Source organism: Psammomys obesus, unplaced genomic scaffold (assembly GCF_907164565.1).
Source record: "Psammomys obesus unplaced genomic scaffold, mPsaObe1.curated_primary_1811, whole genome shotgun sequence".
NCBI lineage: Eukaryota > Metazoa > Chordata > Mammalia > Rodentia > Muridae > Psammomys > Psammomys obesus.
Window position 1 is genome coordinate 7,070,755 of NW_026591711.1, and position 27,705 is coordinate 7,098,459.

At 39.1% G+C, this 27,705-nt stretch overlaps 1 protein-coding gene across 1 annotated transcript in view; it reads right to left on the bottom strand.

Annotated features, from left to right (window-relative positions):
- Nucleotides 1–27,705, bottom strand: part of Pde1c (phosphodiesterase 1C) — a 547,140-nt gene that overhangs the window by 24,686 nt on the left and 494,749 nt on the right. Inside the window, exons 17-18 of the mRNA XM_055611822.1 lie at nucleotides 25,184–25,411; nucleotides 21,536–21,613 (exon numbers count right to left, since the gene is read on the bottom strand). Coding sequence (XP_055467797.1) covers nucleotides 21,536–21,613; nucleotides 25,184–25,411 — 306 coding nt within the window. The remainder of the gene's footprint in view (nucleotides 1–21,535; nucleotides 21,614–25,183; nucleotides 25,412–27,705) is intronic.

Below are 27,705 nucleotides of genomic sequence, written 5' to 3' on the forward strand. Positions count from 1 at the left end.
AGAATTCTAAGACCACAAGCCAACCTCCAGAGGTCCCTGGGAGGAGACAGTATGAGAGAAGGCCAAATGTGGGACTTGGTTTTGAAAGCTGTACGCCTTCCCCAGTTATGAGTCTTTGTGGAAGAAGGAGCATGGAGAAGCTCAGCTAAAATGGCGGGAGACACACTGGAAGCCTCAGTCTATGTGGGGTCTTTTCTACTCTTCTGGATCTGAAAGAAAGAAAAAGAAAAAGAAAAGTGTCAATGCTGCCTTCCCTCCCACTCCACCCTCAGGCCTCAGAAGAAGGAAATCTGGGGACAAAAAAGTCAAGGATATCCATGGAACATTTCAGACTAGTCATGGCAGAAAACCAGTTGGGAGATAGGAGAGTTTTTCTCTCCAAAACAAGGTTCACTCTATTCACAAGGAAAATCTCAGAGGCAAACCTTAAGCCCTGATCCTGTGTACTTATAAAATAAGGGCTGTTTAAACTGGATCTATCGGCATTCAGCTCAGGCACTGTGGTTATTAAGTCGCTTTATTTTGTAATGGAAAGGACAGTGGCTTATGAGTTTGGTAGTCAGAAGAAAATCCGATTGCTCTGATCTTGTTTTCATGCAAAGAAAAACTTTCTTGGAATATTTGCCCCATTTACAGAAGCTTCCCAAAAACATTCCAAACAAAAAACGCCCAGCCCAAGTCATCATGCAAATGGATCCAGAGTAAGAGCCTAAGAGAAAAGAAAGATGGAAACAGAATGAAATTAGTAGAAATAGACAACAGTGGGATTTTTTTTTTCACCTGGTGTGCTCTACCCCATGTAACCTCAAGGGTCCTGGGGGAGAATTTTAAACAACAGTACCTCCTGCAGGACTGGCAGGCCCTGGTGTTACAGCAAGGCATTCTTCCCTGTGTAAAAAGTTGCCTTCTGTTCAGGGCCCCAAAGAAATGACAGTGTAGGGTTCTGGACTTGGAAGGGTAATAGCCTCCACTACAGAAGGTTTAGAAGTAATCCCAGGACAAGGAAAGCTTCCCCTTCAAATTTAAAGATCCTTTCCTAAATAAGACTTAGCTGAAATTAGGCAGAAAACTCGTTGGGAGATAGGACAGCCCCTCTGATCTATTGTAATTATAGCCAATTCCCAGTTTTTCAGGGTCCATTGATCCAGACCTCCTGCTGTTCCTCTTTATTCAGGGCTTGATGTTTGCTCTGTTAACCCTCCATTAGCAACTTCACCCACTTAAAAGAAATTATAGAAACTCTCCCCACCAAAAAATAAAAATAAAAAATAAAAAAAAGGGCCAGTCCCTCTCCTCTGTTGGTAAGCACTGACGACTTGGCAGTAAGGGAAGGAGACATGACAAAAACTAACACTGAGGATTAGACTTTTTCCATCGCTCGTACGGTTTGATCTACTAGGGAACTGAAAAAATAGATCCCTTGTCTGAATGCTCATTCCCTATCATTATCAGCTTAAGGTCATACATAATAAGGCTCCTTGTAGATGGTCTCTACAGCACTCATCACTTTAACAGATATCCCTGGGTCCTCTCATATAAAATCCAATTTTGTTTTGATGGATGATATAAGGTTGACATTGATTGTTTTTTAATAAGACACCTTGGTTGGAAGGAAGCTGAGGACAGTTTTCTCAAAAGCATCATCATTAAATCTAGCAGGCCCTGTTTGGCCAACAAGGAGTATGTCAGCTCCTGCTATTCCAAGTAGCCTGGATTATCAGTGGCCTGCTCTCTAGACATGGTGCAGAGAGGAAAGAGGTCCACTCAGGGCTTTAGAGGACATCAAAGGCCTCTAGGAGACCTTCCCACCTTTCTAATCATTGCTTAAGTGTGAGACAGGATTGGGTGTCTCCTCAGGGGCTGGATTACTACCTTCCTCTACTTTTGGGCCAAAGTAGGGGTGAGGGTGCAAATAAAGTGAATATGTCTAAGCTCTGTGTGAGTTTGTTATCATTATATGAGACCAACAGCAAAAGACCAAGGGGTTACATCATCCTGGCTTCAAACACATACTTGCTTCGGGTAACTTCTGTTTAAGTTGTTTTACCCTAAGCTGCCCGCTTTTATAGCTACTCAGAGGATGGCGTTCTTTGACAAACTTGACTCTTTGAGAGGAGAAAATCATCTACTATTGTCCACCCTTTTGTCCTTTACTGCATGATGTAAAAGAACACGATGTGATATGACGATATTTTATATTCCCGTATAAAGGAGTCTTAAATTAGTCCATGCAACTAATCTCTGGAGATGGGACACCTGCCACACGGGCATCTTGGATTTGCCAGTCACACCTAAGCCTCTCCTCTATTTCCTGTGTGTGCCTATGCATTTCAGATTTGTGTATTTGTTTAAAAAATTAAACTGAGATTGAGAAAAAACATCAGCAAGACCATGAAGTGTGTGAAAAGAAGACCCCAAAGACACATTTTTCCAAGAAAGGTTGCTGAGGTTGTGTAGTGAATCGTAGTTACAATAGTTGCTTTAAATATCACTGACGCTAAATCCATGGTTGGCCCTTTGAAGGCCAGAAAAAAAAAAAGTTAAATTTACTCGCTTTAAAAGGAATAATTTATGAACTAAAATGGAAACTAGGTCCATCTTGGGATAATTAAAGGAAATATTTAGGCAAGCATTCCCTACCTGCTCCTTGATCTAAGACTTCTTAAATCTCACTAGGGGAAGCTTTGGTTAGCTTTGAATCCTGAAGCACAAACACGTGGCACAAGTACTCAGGTAAGTGTATTTGCTGCATGATGGTGGATAATGATATGTCAGCAAGTTCTTACAGAACTTGAGGGTGGATTTGAAATAGGGCGACTTGCCTATTCTACCCTTCTTCAGCATTCTGTGGGCAACAGATGCAAATATGGCTCTTACAGCCATTTGGGTTAAACATCATGCTTTTAAAGAAATGCCAAAGCTTCAAACTAGTGTAATATAGCTTTAAAAATGTGTTTACCATTCACATTGTTTATTCTCGGGTCATCAGCAGAGCCAGGTCATCACCAGGCAGATGTCATAAGAATCTGACCCTGGCTTTAAACAAAACACTGTAAACATAACTCATTGCAAACATATTTCTTTTGCATTTTCCTTAGTTTTGGGTTGTTTTCAATAGCCTGGTACTTCTCAGACCCATAGACGTAAATGGGGTTGACTGAGGACAGATCATTGCCAAAATCCATGTGTTTAAATGGAAAAATACCATGGCTGCCTCCATATGGAACCAACAAAATTTTCAAAGCCATGTAGCAAGTGACTGAAAGATCTACAAAATGTTAAATAGAAAAAAAAATGGAGAGGATAAACAGTAAAACAAAACCTGATTTTAACTGTCAAATAGAAATTTTCTGGGATATGAATAAGCATTTATTTTATGTTTTAGTAATAAAAATACTAAAAAAAACCCCATTATTTTAGAAATAGTTTTTAGACTCTACCCAGGTGTCTATTTCACTGTTGTACTCTATCGTAGGTGTTTTAAAGGGTTATTTCCAGTGTGTACATTTTCTCTTGTACCCCCAGTACAAGCTAAGACTGTAAGAGAATTATTCTAAATTAATTCAAGTGCATAGACTATCAATGTCACAGCACTGTCCAAACCAAAGTGCCTTGATCCTGTATCCTAGGAGAGCAGTCTGACAAATGGATAGATGGATCAGTAGATGACAGAAAAAGATAAAGATGGGTAGATGATAGATGAATGCAGGACAGTAGTGACTTTCTAAAGGACCTATGCCATTATTCCGCAGAATGCCCCATCTGACCCCAAACACAGAAGATTCTACAGTTCTTATACACAGTAGGCTCTTGGGTCTCATGCTTGCTCCCACTTTGTCTTTCTCTTTAATCTATGGCACCTGTCACACTACTGTAAATAATGATGGTGTTAAGCTTTCCTTTCCCTTTTTTGTTTTCACTCTTCCTTTGTGTAGCATGTTGTTTCTTTGAAAATTTAAAATGTCACTTGTCCATGTTCTGTGATAGGATTCAATGTGTCTTCCTGCTTTCTTTCTCTATTGTAAGTAAAGTGCCACATTTCCACTTGTCAAGGCCTAGCCACTCTCGCTGGGTCAGTAAAACCCGCTGAGCCCCGCATTCACACCTGTATGCATAACACAATCTCCACATAAGACAGTTTTCTTTTTGATGCTTTTGTGACAGTTATTCCAAACCACAGAATAAAGCTACAATGTATTGTAGCAATCTAGTGTTTAGAAACCCACATGCCCTCACTTGGAAATCTCCTTCCCATGAGAGCTATAAGATAAATACCAGGCTTGGGCATTGACATAGGTCTTGAGAATGTGGGTATCTAGCCAAGACATGGCATTAAAAATGTAGACAGCCTTGTGTCATTATATGCTATTTCAAAAGAAGCTGTTGTTTTAAAGGACTTAATCAAGTAGTAGAGTTCCTCTGGAAAAATGCATTGTTACTCTAATTGTTTGCACAGAACCTAACAAAATATATTTTTTCTAGAGGAAAAACAAATAAATATGTATTTTGCTATTACTATTTTTTATATGTTCTGGACACCAAAATCAGTTTTTAAAAAGGAAAATTTCCATCAAAAATTTCATCTTCCCATACTGTCCATTGCCACATACAGACCCACATCCACAGCTTAGGAACCCTCTTAGTTCACCTGTTACCACTGCCTGGTAAGTTGCTTTTTTATTACTCATCCTTCAATTCACTTGTTGCCATCTGTTTACCCAGAGGCCTAGCTCCAGATCCATGGCCTTTGAACGTGCTTTGTTTGCAAGCCACCTTTGCCTGTTGAGACACTCCTTTCCGCTCTCATCCTTCCCTCTGCCTGATGCATCTCTATGCCAAACTTTAGTCCTGTGCTTTAGGAGCCATCTTTTCCTGGTCCAGTTAAACAGCTCATCCACCAGCTTTACCTGTCTTAGCTAAAATCATATGCTCTAAAACACATATGTCAAAAAATAAGGAAGAGCACAAATAAATAAGTTAATGATTTATCATAAGAATTTGGGAAAACAAGAACAAACCAAGTCTAAACTCAGTAGATGGGAAGAAATAATAAAAGCAGAAATTAATAAAATAGAAACAAAGAACACAATGAGAAGAATCAATGAATGTAAGAAACACTTCTTTGAGAAGACATGATCAACAAAATTTTGGCGCAAAAGAAAGAGAGTACCCAAACCAACAGAATCAAAACTTGACAGGCAAACACAACAGATACCAAAGAAATAATATTATAAGGGAATACTTTAAAAACATCTACCAATAAGTTAGGAAACTTAAAAGAAATTTATGGATATTTTGATCTCTCCAAGCAACCAAGTTAAACCAAGAAGATATCAACAGCCTTAACAGTTCCAATAGCAAAGGATGGCATTGGAAAGTAGTAAAAGCTTTCCAGATTAAAAACAAAACAAAAACAAAAACAAAAAATTTACATGCAGATGAATTCACAGCAGAGTTCTATCAGATTTTCAAAAAGATTACAATGGATACTTCTTAAGTTATTTAAAAACTGAAACAGAATGAGTACTTCAAAATTCATCCCTTGAAGCCAGTATTGTTCTAGTACCCAAACCAGGTAAAGACACAAATAAACAGTCACTACAGACTAATATGCCTGATGAACAGAAATGCAAAATTCTCACTAAAGTACTACCAAACTGAATGCAGGCACATATGAAGAAGATTATCTATCATGATCAAGCTGGCTTTATCCCACAATACAGAGGTAGTTCAACACATGTGAGCCAATAAATGTAGCAATGGATATATAAAAATATAACAATATGCATATAATTTTTGTATAAATTACATAAAAATATAATGATAAATATATAAATGGACTTAAAGATTTTTTAAAAATCACATGGATCATCTCAATAGATGCAGATAAGCCCTTGACAAAGTCCAATATGCTGTCATGATCAAAGCTCTAGAGAAAGAAGGCCAGGAGGGAATAGACCTCAACCTAATAAAGGATATACATGACAAACTCACACACAAAATCATCCCAGAAAAAAACTTGAAGCAATCCCATTAAAGTCAGGAATGGGACAGGGCTGTCCACTAGCCCCAGTTCTTTTCAGGATAACAGTAGCCACAGCAATATGGCAAAGGAGGAAAATTAAAGGACTCAGTTTAGGAAAAGAAGTTAAATTTTATCTACTTGCAGACGACATGATATTATATATAATAGATCCAAGAAATCCACCAGGAAATTTCTAGAAACAATCAGTAACTTCAGCTAGCATTGAAAACAATAAATATCTTGGGATAAACTTCAAGACATATTATAGAGCTATACTAATAAAAACAACATGGTATTTGCACAAAAACAGACACATTACCCAGTGGAAGAAAATACACCCAAACATGAATGTTTGAAACTATAGTCATCTGATACAGATAAAAAGCATCTCCAACAAATGGTGCCAGAATAATTCACATGCAGATGAATAAACTTGGGCCCACACTTAGCACAAAAATTAGCTCCAAGTGGGTCAAAAACCTCAATTTGAAACCTGAAATGTTAAAACCTCTAGAAGAAAACATAGACAAAATATACGTGTACAAAAGAATTTCCTGAATAGGACTCTATTTGTTTAGAAATTAGGCTAGCGATTAACAAAAGGGAACACATAAAACTAAAAAGATTCATTAAGGAAACAATCATTCAAATAAAGAAGAAGCCCACAGGATAGGAGAAAAATTTTAGCAGCTACATAAACAACAAAGTATTAATACCCAGATATATTTAGAACTCAAAAAACAAAGAGTTCAGGAAACAAATAATCCAATTAAGAAATGGGTTAGGGATCTACACAGAAACTCCTCAATAGCAAAAAGAAAAAATTCTATGAAATATCTCAAAATATTCATTATACTTAGCAATTAGGAAAATGCAAATTAAAACAACCCAGAGTTTATCCCTTCCAGTCAGACTGGCTGAGATCAATAAAACATCTGACACCAAATGTGAGTGAGGCTGTGGGGAAAAGGCAATGCTCATTCACTCTTTGTCAGAATGCAAACTGGTGCAGCCGCTCTAGAAATCAAATAGAAAATGATCCAAAAACTAAGAATAAACCTATGTTTATGTTTATATACCTATGTGTTGGGGCTTGGCCTGGTGCTATGTATTTTAATGTAAATTTCTGTCTCCCAAGATCTTGTCCCTGCTCAGCATATTCTCATGTATACCTGCTCTTGTTGTGTAAACCTTGCTCTACCTAATTCAAAACTGATTAGTTAATAAAAAATGCTGAGGCTTGGGATTTGGCAGAAGAAAGGGAGTTCACAGTCTGGAGTCTGGACCTCTAGAAAGACAAAAGGAGTCAGGATCAGAGGAGGGAAGGAGAAGGAGGCATGATTGGAGGAGAGGAAATGGACTGGTGCCATGGGCTAGCATGGGAAAGGAGCACATGGCCAGATCAGTGTGGATGGAGGAAGTGGAGACCATTAATAAGTATTCTGAGTCCATGGATAAGAGATAGCTCAAGATTGGGGGCTGGGAGGTGAAGTTAGGTTAGAGGGTTAATATCAGCAATGCCCCGTTTTATAAAATGTTGTATTTTATAAAATACAACAGGTGTCTGTGTCTTTATTTGATTGATAGCACATTAGACAATATTGCCATAATAATTATAGCCTAACAATAAACATTTATTAGCACATACTTTCTAAATTTATCACAATAGTCCAGCTATACCAGTCTTTGGCAGATACCCAAAGTAGTCAACATCCTACTACACAGATACTTGCTCAGCGATGTTCATAGCTATCTTATTTACAATAACCAGGAAGTGGAAACAATCTAAGTTTCCTTCAACAAATGAATGTATAATGTAAATCCAATATATATATATATATATATATATACACACACACACACACACACACATTTATGGAGTAGTGTTCAGCTGTAAAAAAAAAAAAAAGAAATGAAACAATGTAACTTTAAGGTAAATGTATGGGCCTAGAGATGCTTATATTAAATGAGGTAACTCCGATCCAGAAAGACAAACATTGCATATTTACTCTTATCTGCGGCGCCTGATTCCAAATCTTCAGATATGAGTGTATGATATGGAGTTACCCCAGAAGCCCAGAAAGTATAAAGGGACTGTGGGAGTGCTTGAGGGGGAAATAGCAGAATGTAAATGATATTAAAGGGGAAATGGAAAGGGCCTAACTAGGCAGATGGTCAATACAGAACAAAAAGAAACAAAAGCATCAAGGTTGTTTGATAAAGCCTCAAGAAATTATTTTATGTTACACACACACACAAACTTATGGCACTTGGGTTGACAATGTTCCTTGTAAGAACCATACACTAAGCAAGACCCCAATACCAGCCACAAGAACCTCCTCTCATGTGGCTGCTCAGGATAGTCCAGATGGCTCCTAAAACAACATAGGTTATTGTTGTTGTCATTGGACGCCTCTCAGAGGTTGAATATAAGTTTCCATAGCTAAAGACACCACACAATTAGGACACAGGACTTGAATTATTCAAGCTGGATCTAACCTGAAAGTCTACTTCCTATAGTCAGTCTAGCTTTCACAGTGCCAGAAACTACTAGGAAGGTGCCAAGGAAAGGAAGCAACTAAACAGTCCTACTCAGCTTGTGACACATATGAACCACAATAATGACCATCATGGCACAATAGTGGTACATACATGTTGATGTAACCAGTGGCTATTTAAGTGGACTTGAGGTCTATTTACCATGAGAAAAATCATACCTATTCATAGAAACTTAGCCAACTACCTGGGGCTAGTTAGATCCTGGATCTTAGGAAAGAATGTACTATTGCTACAGTAGTGTAATTCCTTGACTACATTCTAAGTCCCATTTTCATGAACACTGGTAAGTGTAACTATTTCCTCTCATAAAATAAGCTTCTCTTTATAGAAAATAAAGAGCAACCACAGAAAACCAAAACTGAACACATGCGAAGATAAATGGTTTGTGGGGTGCTTAACCCCAATAGATATGTCTGCAGCACAGCTGCTGCATCTATGGCTCAGGGAACATTACAGAAAAGAAAAGAGAAGATTGTAAGGGTCAGAATTCCAAGAAATCTTCAGTGTGATTGCCTCTGCTAGAAGTGGGTAGATAAATAAAGCCAAATAATGATAATATCTGTAGATATGCCAACACAGAAAAGGGAGAGTCTCATGGGGTTTCACCCCTAGATAAAGAACTCCAGACAATTAATGTCTACTGAGAGATAGAGAACTAGCTCTTCCATGGATGAGTTCTAGTAATGGTTATTCAAGACAAAGTTGTCAACCCTGAAATCATGCAATAAGAACAACAAAAAATGGACCCAGCAGGTTGTATTTACATATTTCTGTGTATATATACAAACATATATATATATATATATATACAAACATATATATATATATGTAACATTAATAATCAAAAAAAGGATGCTATCAATTTGAGAGTGGAATGGGGACATGGGAGGATTTGAAGGGAGGTGACATGGGAGGAGCTACAGGGAGGAAAGGGAAGGGATAATATAACTGTATTTTAATTAAAAATGTAAAAAGTAAATATATATTTTTAATTTTTTTCTTTCAAGCCAGGCTCCCTAACAAATATAATACTCTTGATACATCAAAAGTATAATGAAATGCCAAGAAGATAAAATGAAACAATGAATGTTTGTATAACAATAATTGCAAAGTAAAGTTGTTTGAAAAGATTAATTTTGTCTTCAACGAAGAACACGCTATAGACTTCTGTTTGAGTTTTTTTAACTACACAGTTATTTGATAAGAGACTGAGTTCTAAGCTCTGGAACAAAAGCATGAATGGATGCTGTCTATTTTCCTTCCTAAAACACGAGTTAGTTTTTAAACCACTAATCTTCCATCATACAACATACACACACAGACACATGTATGCAGTGTATGTACACTATGGTTATAAATTTCTAAAGTGCAGATTCTACAGGGGGAAAAATGTGTGCCATCTTCTGTTGTATAACCTACCATTTATTCAATCTAAAATTATATTCACAATGCATTGATTTGTGGTGATTGTTAGCTCTAAAACAGCAGATGGGTCTGATTCAGGATGACTCATCAATGCTATGGCCAGGAGTAAGTGCAGGCCCCACGTTCCTCTGATCCTAAGAGGGAATTCCATCACTAAAATAAGCTAAGAGGTTTTGCAGTCTCTGCCTGGCTACTTCTCACCCACAAACATATTGCTTATAGGTTTCCCAAAGGTCATCCTCAAACCACCAAAAGCAGATTTGTGAGTAACTGAGCTCATGGCAACTCTTATTGCTTGGTCAATAAGAGTTTCCAAAATGAATTAAAGAGTAACAGTGATCTATACAAACAAAAATGTTTAGGCAACACAGTCCGGTAGAGACTCATTAGTGAAGCATTGTTCTCACGCACAGCAAGCACCTGAAAGCACACTACAGTTCTTCCCTCCATTCATTGACAGGATGCTGGAGCGTGTGTAGACATTAGCTATAGTGCTTGAAAAAAACATGACTGTAAAATGCTTTAAAAAAAAACAACACAAGGATGCGGGGGCAAGATGGCGGCACCAGGACAACACTCATTCTGACCAGCAGCACAGCAGGATTGGCACAGTGACCAGCAATCAGAACTCGTGGCCATAAAACACAAGTGATTGTGTTTCACAGGTGAGAGGATACCCCACGGTGGGGGATTCAATCAGTTTTAACTCACACAACTAAACCGAGGAAGAGATCCCGGTTCCGCCAGGCGCTTGGTCACCAGCCCAGAGCCACATGCCAGAGTGCTCTGGTCACTGTCTCAGACTGAACTGTGGGCCCACAACATCACAGACTGGATTTTCCAGTCCAGAGATAACCCCACGGAGTAGGAAACGATTGGGACCGACCTTAGGTCACCAAGACATCCCCTGGAAAAGACTCGGGTTCCACGGGCGCCCCAGGAGCCAGCCTGGAGCTAGAGCCGGGGAACCAGGTGCCTGAACAGAGGCCTGCACGCCTGATTCACTGCCTCAGATAGAACTGTGGGCCCCAGGGCACCTGAGATTGAGTTTCACTGTCAGGTGCAAACCCACAGGGAGAGAAACGGCTGGTGTGATCTCAGAGCACTCAGCTGATACCACTACCCTGAAAAGGTCTCGGGAAAATTACCCAGTTTAGGCAGACGCCCAGGCTCCCAAAGGCCAGAAAGGTGGAACCACGGGTGGGGCTAAGGGCACTGGGGCACACAGCTGTATCCTCAGACCTACAAAAGCCAGAGAGCCATTACAGCAGCCCTCAGATACTGTGCCAAGGATCAACCAGTTATTCCTAGCTAGACTGACAAAACTGTGGGAATCCCTGGTCCTTCAAGAGGGCTGCACCCACAGCATCCGGACGAGAGCAGTGCCCGCAGCCAACATCCCAGACAGGGACACACAGCTTCTGGTCCAGAGTGAGGCACCCAGACTTCAGACCAGAGTGGAGCCCTCAGTTACCAGCCTCCAGACCAGAGCAGCACCCCTAGGCGCCAACTCAACCTAAGTGCACATTCTCCAGGCCCAGAGCGGAGCACTCAGCCTCTGGCCCAGAGACTTGCTGGGCGCTCCTCTCACTTGCCCAGATAGAACTGTGTGCCCCAGGATAACAGACTGAGTTTCCCTGTTGGGAGAAAACCCCACAGCTAGGGAATCAGCAGGTTCTTCAAGAGGACTGTACCTGGAAAACTGTAACAATAGCAGCTCACTAAATTTATAATGAGAAACCCAGCAGTGGGTCAGCTGTCTTGAGAACTTCTATGGGTAAGAGGAGAGCCCCCCCTGCATAACAAAGACCACAGCTACTACTCAGGTCTATACACCTGAGGTGAGCAGTGGCAATTCCTGAGAAACACTGGCCATACAGTGACCATACCCAAAAAGCAGAGGAGAACTCCTTCAGGAAAAATCGTCTTCTGGCCAAGGGGATTCTCCCTACTTCAGGACTCCAAGAAGCACAGAAACTAACAGCCAACACCTAAAACAGCCCAATGGGTAGAGGTCAGCGTAAAAGCTCAACCAACAAAAGACAGTGCAATATAGCATCTCTAGAACCCAGCCATCCAGAGGCGAACAGCCCTGGACAACCCAGCATAATAGAAAATCAGGAAGATGACCTTACATCTATGCTGATGAAGAGGATAATAGAGGAAACAAATAAAATACGTAAAGAATTAGAGGAAGATAAAACCAAACAGATCATGGCTATCCGTAAAGAAATGGAGGAAGTTAAAGACAAGAAGATTATGGCCATCCGTGAAAAAATACAGGAAGATGCAGCCAAAGAGTTTGCGGCCTTCAGAGAAGAAATAATTAAATCACTGAAAGAAATAAAGGAAACAGAGTTGAAGGAACTAAAAGAAAAAGAGGAAAATACAAGCAGACAGGTGAAGGAAGTAAACAAAACAACTCAAGACCTGAAGATAGAACTGGAAAAATTAAAGAAAACACAAATGGAGGAAATAATGGAGAGGAAGAATTAGGGAAGAAAATAGGAACTACAGAGGTAAGCATAACCAACAGACTACAAGAGATGGACGAAAGAATCTCAGTTGTAGAAAATACAATGGAAGAAATCAATGTATCTGTCAAAGAAAATGTTAAATCCAAAAAATTCCTGACACAGACCGTCCAAGAAATCCAAGACAATATGAAAAGACAAAAACCTAAGAATAATAGGTATAGAGGAAAAAGAAGACTCAATTCTCCAAGGCCCAGAAAATATTTTCAACAAAATCATTGAAGAAAATTTCCCCAACTTAAAGGAGAGTCCAATAAGAATACAAGAGGCCTACAGAACACCCAATAAATTAGAACAGAAAAGAAAATCCTCCCGCCACATAATAATCAAAACAATAAGTATACAGAACAAACAAAAAATACTAAAAGCTTCAAGGGAAAAAGGCCAAGTAACATATAATGGCAAACCTATTAGAATGACACCTGACTTTTCAACAGAGAGTATGAAAGCCAGAAGGGCCTGGATGGATATCATGCAGACCTTAAGAGAACACAGATGTCAGCCCAGGCTACTATACCCTGCAAAGCTCTCAGTCCTCATAGATGGAGAAAACAAGATATTCAATGACAAAAATAAATTTCAACAATATCTACACACAAATCCAGCATTACAGAAGACAGTGGAAGGAAAAAAACAACCCAAAAAAAATTAGCTTCTTTCAAGAAAACACAGGAAATAATTAACCTTACTACAGTAAAATAAAAAACAACCAAGCATACAACCTTATGACCACAGCCAACATCAAAATCAAAGGATCTCACAGCCACTGGTCATTAATCTCTCTCAACATCAATGGACTCAACTCTCCAGTAAAAAGACACAGATTAACAGAATGGATACGTAAACAAAACCCAGCAATCTGTTGCATACAAGAAACACAACTAAGGCACAAAGATAAACATTACCTGAGGGTAAAAGGTTGGAAGATGACTTTCCAAGCAAATGGATGCAAGAAACAAGCAGAAGTAGCCATTCTAATATCTGATAAAATAGACTTTCAACCAAAATTAATAAAAAGAGATGGGGAAGGACACTTCATACTCATCAAGGGAAAATTCCACCAGGAAGCCATCACAATCCTGAACATCTATGCCCCAAATACAAGAGCACCCACATTTGTAAAAGAAACATTGATAAAATTTAAACCACATATAGATCCCCACACATTAATAGTGGGGGACTTCAACACCCACTCTCAACAAAGGACAGGTCAACAAAACAGAAATTAAACAAAGAAACAATAACTCTGACAGAGGTCATGAATGAAATGGACCTCACAGACATTTACAGAACTTTACACCCAAACACAAAAGAATTTATCTTCTTCTCATCACCTCATGGAACCTTCTCCAAAATAGACCATATAGTTGGTCACAAAGCAAGCCTCAACAGATAAAAGAAGATTGAAATAATCCCTTGTATCTTGTCTGATCACCATGGAATAAAGCTGGACTTCAACAACAACAGAAATAACAAAAAGCCTACACACATATGGAAACTGAACAACTTGTTACTAAATGACAGCTGGGCCAGGAAAGAAATTAAAGTCTTCCTAGAACTCAATGAAAATGAAAACACAACATACCCAAACTTGTGGGACACAATGAAAGCAGTGCTAACAGGAAATTTCATAGCACTAAGTGCCTTCAAGAAGAAATTTGAGACAGATCATTCAAGCAACTTAATGACTCACTTAAAAACCCTAGAAAAAGAAGAAGCAGACACACCAAAAAGGAGTAGATGGCTGGAAATAACCAAACTCAGGGCTGAAATCAATCAATTAGAAACAAGTAAAACAATTCAAAGAATCAATGAAACCAAGAGCTGGTTCTTTGAGAAAATCAACAAGATCGACAAACCCTTAGCCAAGCTAACTAAAAGGCAGAGAGACACCACCCAAATCAACAAAATCAGAAATGAAAAGGGGGACATAACTACAGACACTGAGGAAATCCAAACAATCATTAGGACTTACTTCAAAAGTCTATACTCAACAAAATTTGAAAGCCTAAATGAAATGGACAATTTTCTTGATCGATTTGACTTACCAAAGCTGAATCAGGACCAGGTAAATCAATTAAATAGTCCTATATCCCCCCAAAGAAATAGAAGCGGTCATCAAAAGTCTCCCATCCAAAAAAAGCCCAGGACCAGATGGCTTCAGCGCAGAATTCTACCAGACCTTCAAAGAAGAGCTAACTGCAGTTCTCTTCAAACTATTCCACAAAATAGAAACAGAAGGAACATTACCAAACTCATTCTATGAAGCCACAGTCACCTTGATACCTAAACCTCACAAAGACTCAACAAAGAAAGAGAATTTCAGGCCAATCTCCCTTATGAACATTGATGCAAAAATACTTAACAAAATACTTGCAAACCGAATCCAAGAACACATCAAAGATATTATCCACTATGACCAAGTAGGCTTCATCCCAGGTATGCAGGGGGGGTTCAATATATGGAAATCCATCAATGTGATCCACCATATTAACAAACTGAAAGAAAAAAACTACATGATAATCTCCCTACATGCTGAAAAAGCATTTGACAAAATCCAACATCCATTCATGTGTAAAGTATTGGAGAGATCAGGGATACAAGGCACATATCTAAACATAGTAAAGGCGATATACAGCAAGCCTATAGCCAACATCAAACTGAACGGAGAGAAACTTAAAGCAATCCCACTGAAATCAGGGACAAGACAAGGCTGCCCACTCTCTCCATATCTCTTCAACATAGTGCTGGAAGTCCTTGCTAGAGCAATAAGACAGTTGAAGGAGATCAAGGGGATACAGATGGGAAAGGAAGAAGTCAAATTATCACTATTTGCAGATGATATGATAGTATACATGAGTGACCCCAAAAACTCTACCAGGGAACTCCTACAGCTGATAAACACCTTCAGCAAAGTGGCCAGATACAAAATTAACTCAAAAAAATCAGTAGCCCTCCTGTATACAAAAGAAAAAAGGGCTGAAAAAGAAATTAGAGAAACAACACCATTCACAATAGCCACAAACGACATAAAGTACCTTGGTGTAACCCTAACCAAGCAAGTCAAAGACTTGTATGAAAAAAATTTCAAGTCTCTGAAGAAAGAATTAGAAGAAGATATTAGAAGATGGAAAGATCTCCCATGCTCATGGCTTGGCAGGATTAACATAGTAAAAATGTCCATCTTAACAAAAGCAATCTACAGATTTAATGCAATTCCTATCAAATTGCCAACACAATTCTTTACAGACCTGGAAAGAAAAATTCTCAACTTTGTATGGAATAACAAGAAACCCAGAATTGCTAAAACAATCCTCTACAATAAAAGATCTTCTGGAGGTATCTCCATCCCTGATCTCAAGCTGTACTATAGAGCATCAGTTATGAAAACTGCATGGTACTGGCATAGAAACAGAATGGTGGATCAATGGAACAGAACAGAAGACCCAGAAATAAATCCACACACTTATGGACACCTGATTTTTGACAAAGATGCCAAAACCATACAATGGAAAAAAGATAGCATCTTCAACAAATGGTGCTGGTCCAACTGGATGTCTACATGTAGAAAAATGAAAATAGATCCATACTTATCACCCTGCACAAAACTGAAGTCCAAGTGGATCAAAGACCTCAACATAAAACCAGACACATTAAATCGGCTAGAAAAAAAAGTGGGGAATACCCTAGAACTCATTGGTACAGGAGAAAACTTCCTGAACAGAACACCAACAGCACAGGCTCTAAGAGCAACAATCAATAAATGGGACCTCATGAAACTGAAAAGCTTCTATAAAGCAAAGGACACTGTCATCAAAACAAAGCATCTGCCTACAGATTGGGAAAGAATCATCACCAACCTTTATCTGACAGAAGATTCATATGCAGTATATATAAAGAACTAAAGAAGCTGAAAAGCAGCAAACCAAGTAATCCACTTAAAAAATGGGGAACAGAGCTAAACAGAGAACTCTCTGTAGAGGAATATCGAATGGCAGAGAAGCACTTAAAGAAATGCTCAACCTCATTAGCCATTAGGGAAATGCAAATCAAAACAACCCTGAGATTTCACCTTACACCCATCAGAATGGCCAAGATGAAAAACTCAAGGGACAACACATGCTGGAGAGGTTGTGGAGAAAGGGGAACCCTTCTCCACTGCTGGTGGGAATGTAAACTTGTACAACCACTCTGGAAATCAATCTGGCGCTTTCTCAGACAACTAGGAATAGTGCTTCCTCAAGATGCAGCCATACCACTCCTAGGTATATATCCAAAAGAGGCTCAAGTACACAAAAAGGACATTTGCTCAACCATGTTTGTAGCAGCTTTATTTGTAATAGCCAGAAGCTGGAAACAGCCCAGATGCCCCTCAACTGAAGAATGGATGCAGATATTGTGGTACATCTATACAATGGAGTATTATTCAGCAATGAAAAATAAGGAAATCATGAAATTTGCAGGTAAATGGTGGGACCTGGAAAGGATCATCCTGAGTGAGTTGTCCCAGAAGCAAAAAGATACACACCGTATATACTCACTCATATAAACATACAACATAGGATAAACCCACTAAAATCTGTATATCTAAACAAACTAAGCAAAAGAGAGGACCCTAACTAAAATGTTCAATCCCCATCCTGAAAGGCAAAGGGGATGGACATCAGAAGAAGAAGAAAACAGGAAACAACCTAGGAACCTGCCACAGAGGGCCCCTGAAAGCCTCTGCCGTGCAGACTATCAAAGCAGATGCTGAGCCTGATGGCCAACTGACGGGCAGAGTGAATGGAATTTTATGTAAGAAGTGGGAAATAGTAAGAGCCGGAGAGGACAGGAACTCCTCAAGGAGAGCAACAGAACAAGAAAATTTGAACACGGAACTTCCCAGAGACTCATACTAAGGACTATTCATGGAGATAACCTAGAACCATGACAATGCAGCCACTTCTGATGAGAACTGATAGACTAAGATCAGAAAGAAGGAGAGGAGGACCTCCCCTATCAGTGGGCTTGGGGAGGCGCATGCATACAGAAAGGGGGGGAGGGTGGGACCAGAAGGGGAGGAGGGAGGGGCTTATGAGGGGGATACAAAATGAATAAAGTGTAATTAATAAAAGTTAAATTAAAAAATTTAAAAAAGGGAAAAAAACAAGTATTTCATGCTTTTTCATGGAAAAGCACAGCTTTTACTTACTGACAGTATCTTTAATTAGGTCAAAGGAGCTTTCGTAGGCAAATGGCTAAGGGAATAGGATATTAATCAGAACATGTGTTGTCATGATGGCTTATCTTAATTGGGACACAAAGCACTCCAGATGTTTGTTCCCTCAGCCCACAATGATGCTGGCTTCTCATGCTGAGGGAAACTCATTTATTAAAGAAATAAGTCTACTTTTTCTTTCAATATATAGAAAGCTACAGCAAGACACTTCCTTAAAGTAAGAGATAGTTTTACCATCTGAGGAAGGTGCATGCTTCCTATTTAAAAAAAAAATTAAAAGATTGGCATAGCTGTTTGTGGAAAATAACCTCAGAATATGTTTATCTTTATGGAATGTGCAATAGTGCAGAGTACTGAAAATAAGCTGAGTGCTCAAGTTAGTAATGGCTAATTTGCTAATTTTAAAGTAATTAGAAAGGATTCCAGGTCCCTGCTGCAGCAGCACCACCTTGAATGTGGGAGAAAAGGTCAGGGAACAGCAAGAGTTCCCAAACTTCTGTCATATTGGCCTATTTTACACATCATATGATCTGAAGACACATTTATGGGGTACAAAGTTTGTGACAATATGGTCAGGAAAATCTCGTGGGAATCAAAACAGTTGAGAACATCTGCCTTAAAGATAGCGAATTTTCATCAAGATTAAAAACAAGGAAATAAATCAAGAATGACTAAAAGAAGAAATAAGCAACACATTTGTATGAAAAGGATATCAGAAGGAGGTACAGAGGAGGCTCATATTCAGGACACTAGCACACAAGATGGCACAACCTCACTTTTCCTAGCAGGTGCATCTCAAAGGTAGAGACAGATACTGGGATATTCATCTTAAGGCCACCAGCAGTTCTCAGGAGTGAGGATGGAAGGAAGGTCCCCGAGAAGTTCAGTCAACTCCCTTTGGTTATCAAATATAGTAAGATCCACTAAAAAGAAATATTTCTAATTTGATTTTCATATTTTAGGTCAAACTAAGTACTGATCTACATATTTCCTTGCAATTGATTCTCTAAATGCAGGGCTTTCATGGCCAAAATGAAAATGCTAAGTGAAAACTTCAAATTATTTTCCATTTCATCCTACCAAGAAGTGGCTTTAGTCCTGGTAAGAATTTTGAACCAAAATAGCATCAAATCTCTGAAACTTAATCCTCTCAGTCTTGCTAATTCCAAAGCAGGGATGAAGAACATGAAACACAGCTACTCAGCCTGTTTTTCTACAAGCTTACAAGCTCATGAGCATACTGAGTCCCTCTTGAGGCTCTTGCTGCTTGGTGTTAAGTTGGATGTCAGGGACAGATGGCAAGCTTGTCATTATTTACTGCAGGCAATGCTGTGTGACATCAGATCAAATTAATCACTGTGCCAACCAATTTAATTATTTTAAATACTTAGGAATAATTCAGTTTAGGAGCACAGATAAAATAAGAAGGCTTTATAAAGATGATGAAATTTAACCCACAATATACTTGTAATGGCACCCTGCCAGTTATTTAAACACAAGTAAATGGAGATTGGAAAGCAGCTCACTGCTAGAACTCTTCGCTAGAATGTACAGGCCCTGGGTTTGATCCTCAGCAATGATACTGATGATAATTATGATGATGATGATGATGATGATGATGATGATGATGATGATGATGATACCTATGCAGTTCAAATTCCCATATTAAAAATTAGAGGCTTGATTTGATTCTAGAAACTTGCTGTAGAAACTCAGATGGGAAACATGGTCAGCTGTTAATTGCAGGGCTGGGCATGTGTCTGAGTGTTGTGTTTACAGGAGACACTATTCCTCCACAGGAAAAAAAGGCCTCTGGTATTCGAGCAATCTTTCTTATAGAGAGTTTAGCTGCGAAGTCACCATTTTGAATTGCACTTTATTTCTGCATAATTCACTTCTTAGGCACAATTATTCAAAGAAGGCTCACTCATTAAGCAAGCGCTTTTCTGGTTGCATGAGAAAGTTGGTGAGAAGTTAGAGGTATGAGTTCCCTAGATATTATATAATAAGACAGCTGGAATGAATTTTCTGATTGCTTTAAAAAAGGAGCAGTTTAAAAACTCATTTCACATATAAAAGTAACGACAGTTGTCATTGTGGTTATAGCAAAAGGAGTTGACTCCATCCCCAACCTTTATATTTATTTTTATTATTTTATATGTATATATGTATGCCTACATATATGTGTACTCCACATGCATGCAGGACTTGGAAATGCCAGAAGAAGGTGTCTTATCCCTAGGACCTAAATGGTGAGCCAACATATGTATGCTGGAAATCAAATCCTGGTCCTCTGCAAGACCAAAGTGGTCTTAATTGCTTAACCATTCCACCAGCCTCCATTTATTTTTTGAGACTGTGTCTTATATAGCTCAGGTTAGTCCTAAACCCAAGGATGACCTTGAACTTCTTTTTATCTCTTTTTCAAAATATATTTTTGTTTATTGTTTGAGTTTTTTTTAACTTTATTTCATGTGCATTGGTTTGAGGAACTGGAGTTACAGACAGTTGTGAGCTGCCATGTGGATGCTGGGAGTTGAACCAGGGTCCTTTGGAAGAGCAGACAGTGCTTTTAACCACTGAGCCATCTCTCCAGCCCAATTGTTTGAGATTTTATGTAAGTATACAAAGTACAAAGTCAAATCCATTCCTAACTCTTTTTAATAGGTATTTAAATTATTGTGCTCAAATTTCTTCCTATTCCTCAATTTGATTACTCAGCATTTGTTCTTCAAAGACATTCTTTCAAACTATTCAGGAAAGAGCTTATCATCAAATATGATGTCATTAGGGAGATAAATGCAAAGAAAATATGGCACCCTTCACAAAAAACACTTCCTTTATCTGAATATCTTGTCTATATATGAAAGGATGATCAGAACAGATACTATGTTACAAGCAAAACAATAAAGTTTGTATAACAGGTGAAGGTAAATGTGTCCATCTAGTAGATCCAAGTGGGAAAGGTAATGTAATTACAATCCCCAGCTTTCAGATGAGTGGAAAGCGGTTTCTGAAAGTTAAAGCTGTACCCATGAAATGCCTCACATAAAAGGCCCATACATGACATTGCAGGCCCATTGATGAAATGCCTTGTATTGTAGGTTTATTCCTAACACTGAAGCCCCATACATGACATTGCAGGCCCATTCATTTGTGAAGCCGCTCTACACTACAAGCTCATTCATGGTGTACATTGTGCTGCAGACCTATTCATGACCCTGCAGGCTCATTCTATTCTATCCTGCGTTGTCACTGTCTTTGGCACTTGTTCTTGAGAGTGAAAACTGGAGTCTAAGAAAAGTGCATTGTGATTCCCAACCCAACGCTGTACAGATTTTTCTGTTTATTTTTACCAAAAGTAATAAACTTATTCAAGCTTTAAAAATTTGAAAACTGAAACAAACACATCCTACTTATGCAGCACGATCAATGGTTCCAAGCTCGTATATTAGCAGTGTTACTCCACTGAATGACAATCATCAGGTCTAGGGCCAAGTTTTTATGAAGTTTGCAATAAAGAGTGTTAGGCAGGAAAAGGAGGCATACAGAAAATGTGTGTGATGAGAAAGTATGCTAGAGAGCAAAAGACCCAGTGGGGATTTGAAACTTACTACAGAGAGATGATAGGGCTCTCTAACCGCAATGAGGTCGCATTCAGGGTAGAATGTGAGCAGAAATTAACAGAACTGCTTCCCTCCTGGCACAATGCTAACAAGTTTGCAGTAGTTGCACACTCTATGGAAATCGTGATGCGAATGACACTCTTACCATCTGTTTTCTTTGACTCATTTCCGGTGTTGGAGTGATCCTTCTTGTCTGCCTTATTTTTACCATCTTTCAAGTCACCTGAAAGCAATAAGCATGACAAACTGAATGTGTGCAGCTGGGGAGGCAGAAACACTTAAAATCTGCCAGGATGAGACACAGTGCAGCAGAGAGGTGTGAGGGACCGTGCACCCTGGTTTCAGTATCTTTTGTAGCCAGGTGATAAGTTCTGAAAATTGGATTACAGTCAGAAATTAAAATTAAAATACTCAGTTTAGCTGTTAAGCTGTGAAGTGAGGGAAAACCTGGAACAGAGGTAAGTTCTACTAATTAACAGCTAGCTAACTATGTTAGCTAACAGCTATGTTTTAGTTTCTTATCTGCAGAATGGGGATAAGAATGCACCTGCACCTGAGCCATCTAAGTGCTAAATGGGACACGTGGTATATTGCTGGAAGGCCGTGCTCACGATCCTACCGCAGAGCTATTCTATTAATGAGGTTGTCAAAATACCATTTCCAAAGTTAAAAATACTACTCTCACAAATGTGAGCAAACATACGTAAAGAACATATATAACTCACTGATGAGGGAATGAGAGAAACAAGATAATTTTAAGAACATCCAAGGAAGAGGGTATTTATGAGTATTTTAGAAATGTGTTAAAACATGTTTGCTCATAACCAAAGAATAAGGCACAGGCTCTTCAGGCAATCTATATAAGCCAAAATCTCTTACTTAGAAAATAGATTTACGAATCAAGTATCAAATAGAAAATTTAAACACAATTGCTTTCTCCAAAACCACGAGTCAGGAATGTTTGGGCCAATGTGGTCAGCCACTGTAGAGCCAGTGACATTTTACTGGCACCTCGCACATGACATACCCATATCTACATATTGTCTGTGGCAATTTTATTTTGTAACAACATTGTTGAATGGGTATGACAGAGAAAAGTTTCTTAGAAATATTGCCTTTGTGGTCATAGGCAATACTACTAACAGAACAAGGAGATTTCCCTCATTGGGGATAGTCACCTTTGAGGATCTGTTTGGTAACAGGAGCAACACTGATCAGGAGGGATGCTTTGTACCACCCTTATTTCCAGGTCTCTGATATTTTTCTTACTAGTTTTACTAATGGCACCTTTCTTTTTTGCCTGCATTCAGCCAAGAATACTTTATGACTCAAATACTGTGAAGTCACAGAAGCAAGAAGATCATAGCAATAAGTGCAGTGAGGAGAGGTGGCAAAGTACTTGGTACATATGCATTGAAATCTTATAACAACCCCCATGTGAAGGAGCCACAGTGGAGAGTGGAGGAAAGCACCACGGATGCCTTCTTCAAGTCAGAGACTTACCAACCTCACATTAAGGCATTCCTTGGCAGCAATGTAGCCATAAGTATAAATGCTGGCCAGTCCATCTGTGTCACACAGAGTGAACTGCCACCAGCACACATTCCAGACATGCTTCTGGCCTGACCCCAGATGCGTATTATCATTCCCAGTGAAGCAATAACAGGCCATGTATATGGTCCTGATTTCAGAGGCCCAGGTCTAGAATATGGTATCTGAAGGCTTCCTGAAACACTCACACTGTTGGCTCTCTATTGGCTCACACTGATGGCTCTCTATTCCCATTTTTACTTTAAAGGCCTTTTGTTTATAGATCTAGGAAGAAATACTAGGATAATTTGAGGGTATTTTTGGTTATGATATATTCTATAGAGTATATACATTTAATTTGACTAAACTAATTAAACGAATTAAGCTAAACTAATTAAGTAAATTAGGAATCAACTAACTTGTAAGATTTGCCTTTACTCTTAATTCTGAAATGAGAGAGACAGAATGGCTGGAAGCACTAAGAAGGGATGTTTGGGTATGTTTAGGACTGGCTTAAGTGGAAGACATGATTATTATCCTCTGAATCACCAGTGAACCAAAAAGAGTTCCTCGGAATCCTGTGAAAGAGCTCAACTTTTAAGAATGTTAGAGATGGACTGAGCATCTCAAGTCCTAGGGTTAAATTAGTCCTTGGCAGTTTTCCACAATCTATCTTCCTCACATGAACTTTGAATTTTCACATTCCTCATGGGCTGTGAGGTCTAAAGATTTACCATCTGACCCATTACAGAAAGTATGTACCTTCCCTGTCTTCTGGACAGCAGACAGGCCTCTCCATTCCCCTCATGTCCACCTCTTCCTAGTAGCACTGGGAGTGACTGGGAGTAAGCAAGAGCTGGCTATGGAACAGAGAATGTGGATTCCCAAAGCCAAGGATCTCTATTTGGTGATTTCTTAAGTCTTTTAATTTTTGAGTTTCAATTTTTTCTTCTGTAACATGGAACTATGTTTATGTTAGAATCTGTATGTGTACCTGTGTATACATGTATATGCAGGTAGGTACACGGAAGCACATGTATGTACATTCCTATGGAGGCCAGAGCTCAACTTTGGGTGTTCCTCAGGCACCCTCAACCTTCTGTTTTGATGCAGAGCCTCTTACTATCTTGGCAACCATAATTATTACTGAAATCTCACAGGAGGCTGAGACTCTGAACAGGCTTGAATGTAGTTTACACAGAGATGGGAAAGTTATACAGTTTAAAGTCTCCAAGAAGGGAGAAGAACAGAGTTGTGACTTGAATCTAGATCTGTTTGCAAAGGTGTCTTCTTCTCCAGTCATAGCTTAGCATTTGTAAACTCTACTTTCTGCCTATCTGTAAACAAAGGAACTGATTCCATGCCTTGACACTATCTTAGCCTCCTTGGCTGAGAAGCTTCTCTCCCACCGGACCCACAAACTAAAACTTTGAGAAACCAGAAACCACCTTATTCTGAAGGCATCTTAGCTACTTTCCTCATTTCACTACCTCAATGGCCAACAACCATCTCTTCCTTCATGTAAGACTCTTGGGCATTTCGTCTGCTGCTTTCCCTTCCCTCATCTCTGCATCATGTGCACATTCCTTTAGAATTACATTTGAGCATGTCTATATCGCCATAACATGAAAGATGTCCCATAGCCTTCCCACTCCTAATACAGAGCCTCTGGATCTAATACAGAGTTGACATAAAGTTGTTAATAAATGTTCATTCATTGAATATAAGAACTCACCAGTTGCTTGAAAATGATGGTGGCTTATTGCCCTCAGTTCACTTGGACTATTTTGATTTTAGAACTGGAAATCTGTATCCCAGGAACCCTTCATCTACAGCCAACCCAGGTTGACTTGGTCACTTAATATCTGTGGTTAGGCCCATGTCAATATATAGATAAACACTTTGGGAACAGGCCTCCTGCTGCCTGGAGCCTGGCCTGGTTAAAAATGGTGGAATATGTATTTGGGAAGGTTGACTTTTCAATACTCATTTTAGCATTTAGCAACCCAGGCTGTGCTAAACCTGTTAATAGAAATTTATATCGCTTGTGAGAATCTCCAGGACATCAGGGAAAGATCAGAAAAGTGTGTGCTATTTCAGAAAGAAAGGTAAGCTAAGCTGGTGGCCATAGGACAGGATCCTGATTCTATCTCTAGAGCAAGGGGAACTATGTTAGCTGCCAGCAAAGGGAACATAACACCAGTTTCAATTTGCCACATCATTATCACCCCAAAGAGAGCCTTTGCCAGGCAGCCCTTCTCACCATTCTGCTGCTTTTCTCCTGCCTTGTCACCTTTGGGGTTCTTTCCACGAAGGTTGTCACCCTTGTTTGTACGTGTTCCATTAACTTGACTCTTTGCTTCTCCTGATGTCTTTTTCTCAGCTTTGCTGGCTGTGCCTTGTTCAGCTTGGCCTTTGGCCTCCAATTCCTTCTGCTTTTCCTCAGCAGCCAGGCGAGCCTTCTCTTCAGCTTCCTTCTTGGCTTTCTCCTCTGCATCCACAGCATTGAGAGAAGACAGAGAAAGAGAAAGAGAGGTCCACTGTTAGTAAAACTGCCTGTTTGGAAAAAGAACCAACAACCCAACAACGATGATGTTCATGGGAACCAGTGCACTGAAACAGTGTAGGGGGTTTATTGAGCATGTTATTTTCTTGGTTAATTCAAGTCAGATTTACATGTGTGTTTAGAATATCAATAAGATAGGCCACTTGTAAAAGTACTGAGTTGGAGGAGGGTACCAGAAAACACAATCATGGCAACGTAATAGGGATGACATGCACACTGCTCTTCTCACTGCTGATAACCTTTGGCGAGTATGTCCTGATGCCAGTTACTATGTTCAGAAGTCTTCAAAGTTTGTTTCCATTCACCTTAAGATTTCCTTGTCACCACATGTTATAGTCACATTGTAATCAAGGCAAAGAGACAAATAACGTCATTTTATGAAGTTTGCTTGGAACCCAGAACATTTACATTGACAAGTAAATATGGACAAAAAGTCAGGGCAAATAACCATCACTAGAAGAATACAAACTCAAGGCAGAGTTTATGAAGTTAAAACTAGAAAGGGGTAGGTTATACCTTCCCAAACTAAGAGAAAACTCCAAACTTGATGCCGAGGATCTGACAACGAGCATGACAGAAGCATGCAAATGGTTATAATGAAGTAAGCAAATGGCTGAGATGATGTTGAGCATTGAAAGTATACTGCAGTAATTGAATTCAAAGAGACAGGAAAAGATGGAACGTAGTCGGCACAAGGCAGAAAGTGGCTTTAGACAGAGGAGTGGAGAAGGCTTTCTTGAGAAGACAGCATTTGACCAAATCCTGAATGATGGGAAGCAGACCAGGAAATGAAATCCTGTAGAAACTTTAGTATTTATGGAAGAAACTAAACATATGAATGCCACAAGAGGAACATGTTTGTTGTGTTCATGGATGTCGAACTGGCCCCCAAAAGGAAATTTGTCATAGTAAAAATGATCAAATAACCAAGGACAAGTACAGATCACATAAGAGAGGATGGAGGGCAAATAGTAGGTCTGGAGTGAAGAGAAAAAACTACATATATTAACTACATATATTATATTATATATATTAAAGCCCCCTAACATAGCCAAATCCCCTGGAAGGGACTCTCCATATGGAGCTCATTCTAAAGATATATCTTTAGCTTCCTCTGTGAAAAGCACGATTGTATTTTTCTCTAGATAAATGATAAACATCTTACCTCTCATTACCAGAGGCTCTCTGTCTTCCCCTTTGGGTTAGTCTGGTTCTTTGAACTGTTTTCATGTAGTATGATTGCTTTAACCTAATAAACACCAGACAGCCTGTGTCTATTATATGATATTTTCTTTTGTGTTAGCTGTTAAAGAATTTGAGGTCCTGGACAGGCCTAGTTGTTAGGTTCACATAACTCTATGATTTATATTTTATGGATGTTCGTGGTGCCTGGCTTTATTTTTACTTTCCAGGCCCTTGCACTCATTTATGCCACGTGTCTTTTTTAATATAGCATGACATTTTTATCTATCATTTCATTGATCCAGCATCCATCCATCTCTAACCCATTCATTCTTTCATCCAAATCAATGACCTGGACTCATCTCAAATAAATTAAATCAGATTCTAAATGGAGAGAGATAAGGATAGGCTCTCTCACATCTTTCCTCACTGCCTTTGACACACAGCAAGTAGTAGGATGTTCTGATGTGAAGTCTAAGTATTTGCCATTTAGTGTGTTAGTCTGTCTCTTCAACAAGCTGTTTTTACAATTTACAATGAAAAGGTATAGAAGTATTTCTTTATATAGAAAAATCATAACCACATGTAGTGTAATGTGTGTTCTGACTTCCACAGAAATGTACACTAAAAAGTGAAAGAATACCCTTTAAACAATGGTTGCCAAGCATAGGGCAGTCCTGGAACATTCTTTCCTGTTTCCTTATACCTTTAGGTGCTTTGAGGTTAGGGCCAAATGTCATGTTCACCACTGCTTGGCATAGTATATAGAACACATGTGCTCCTGAGGTTTTGATGAAGCCCTGAGATGTTGCTCATGCATACAATTTACATAAACTACCAATATAACCCAACACCTTAGCCTGATAGAACACCAACGTATGCAGAGCCTCTGGTCCAATTCCAAAAGGAATATTTGGCAAACATTAGTTTCCTTGACTTATAGTATAGATAAATAAAAAGTGACTGTTTTTTTCCTCCTGCTATCAGTGCCTTTCTCAGCCATCATTAGAGATGCTTCCTACTGTGGTGGGAACCAC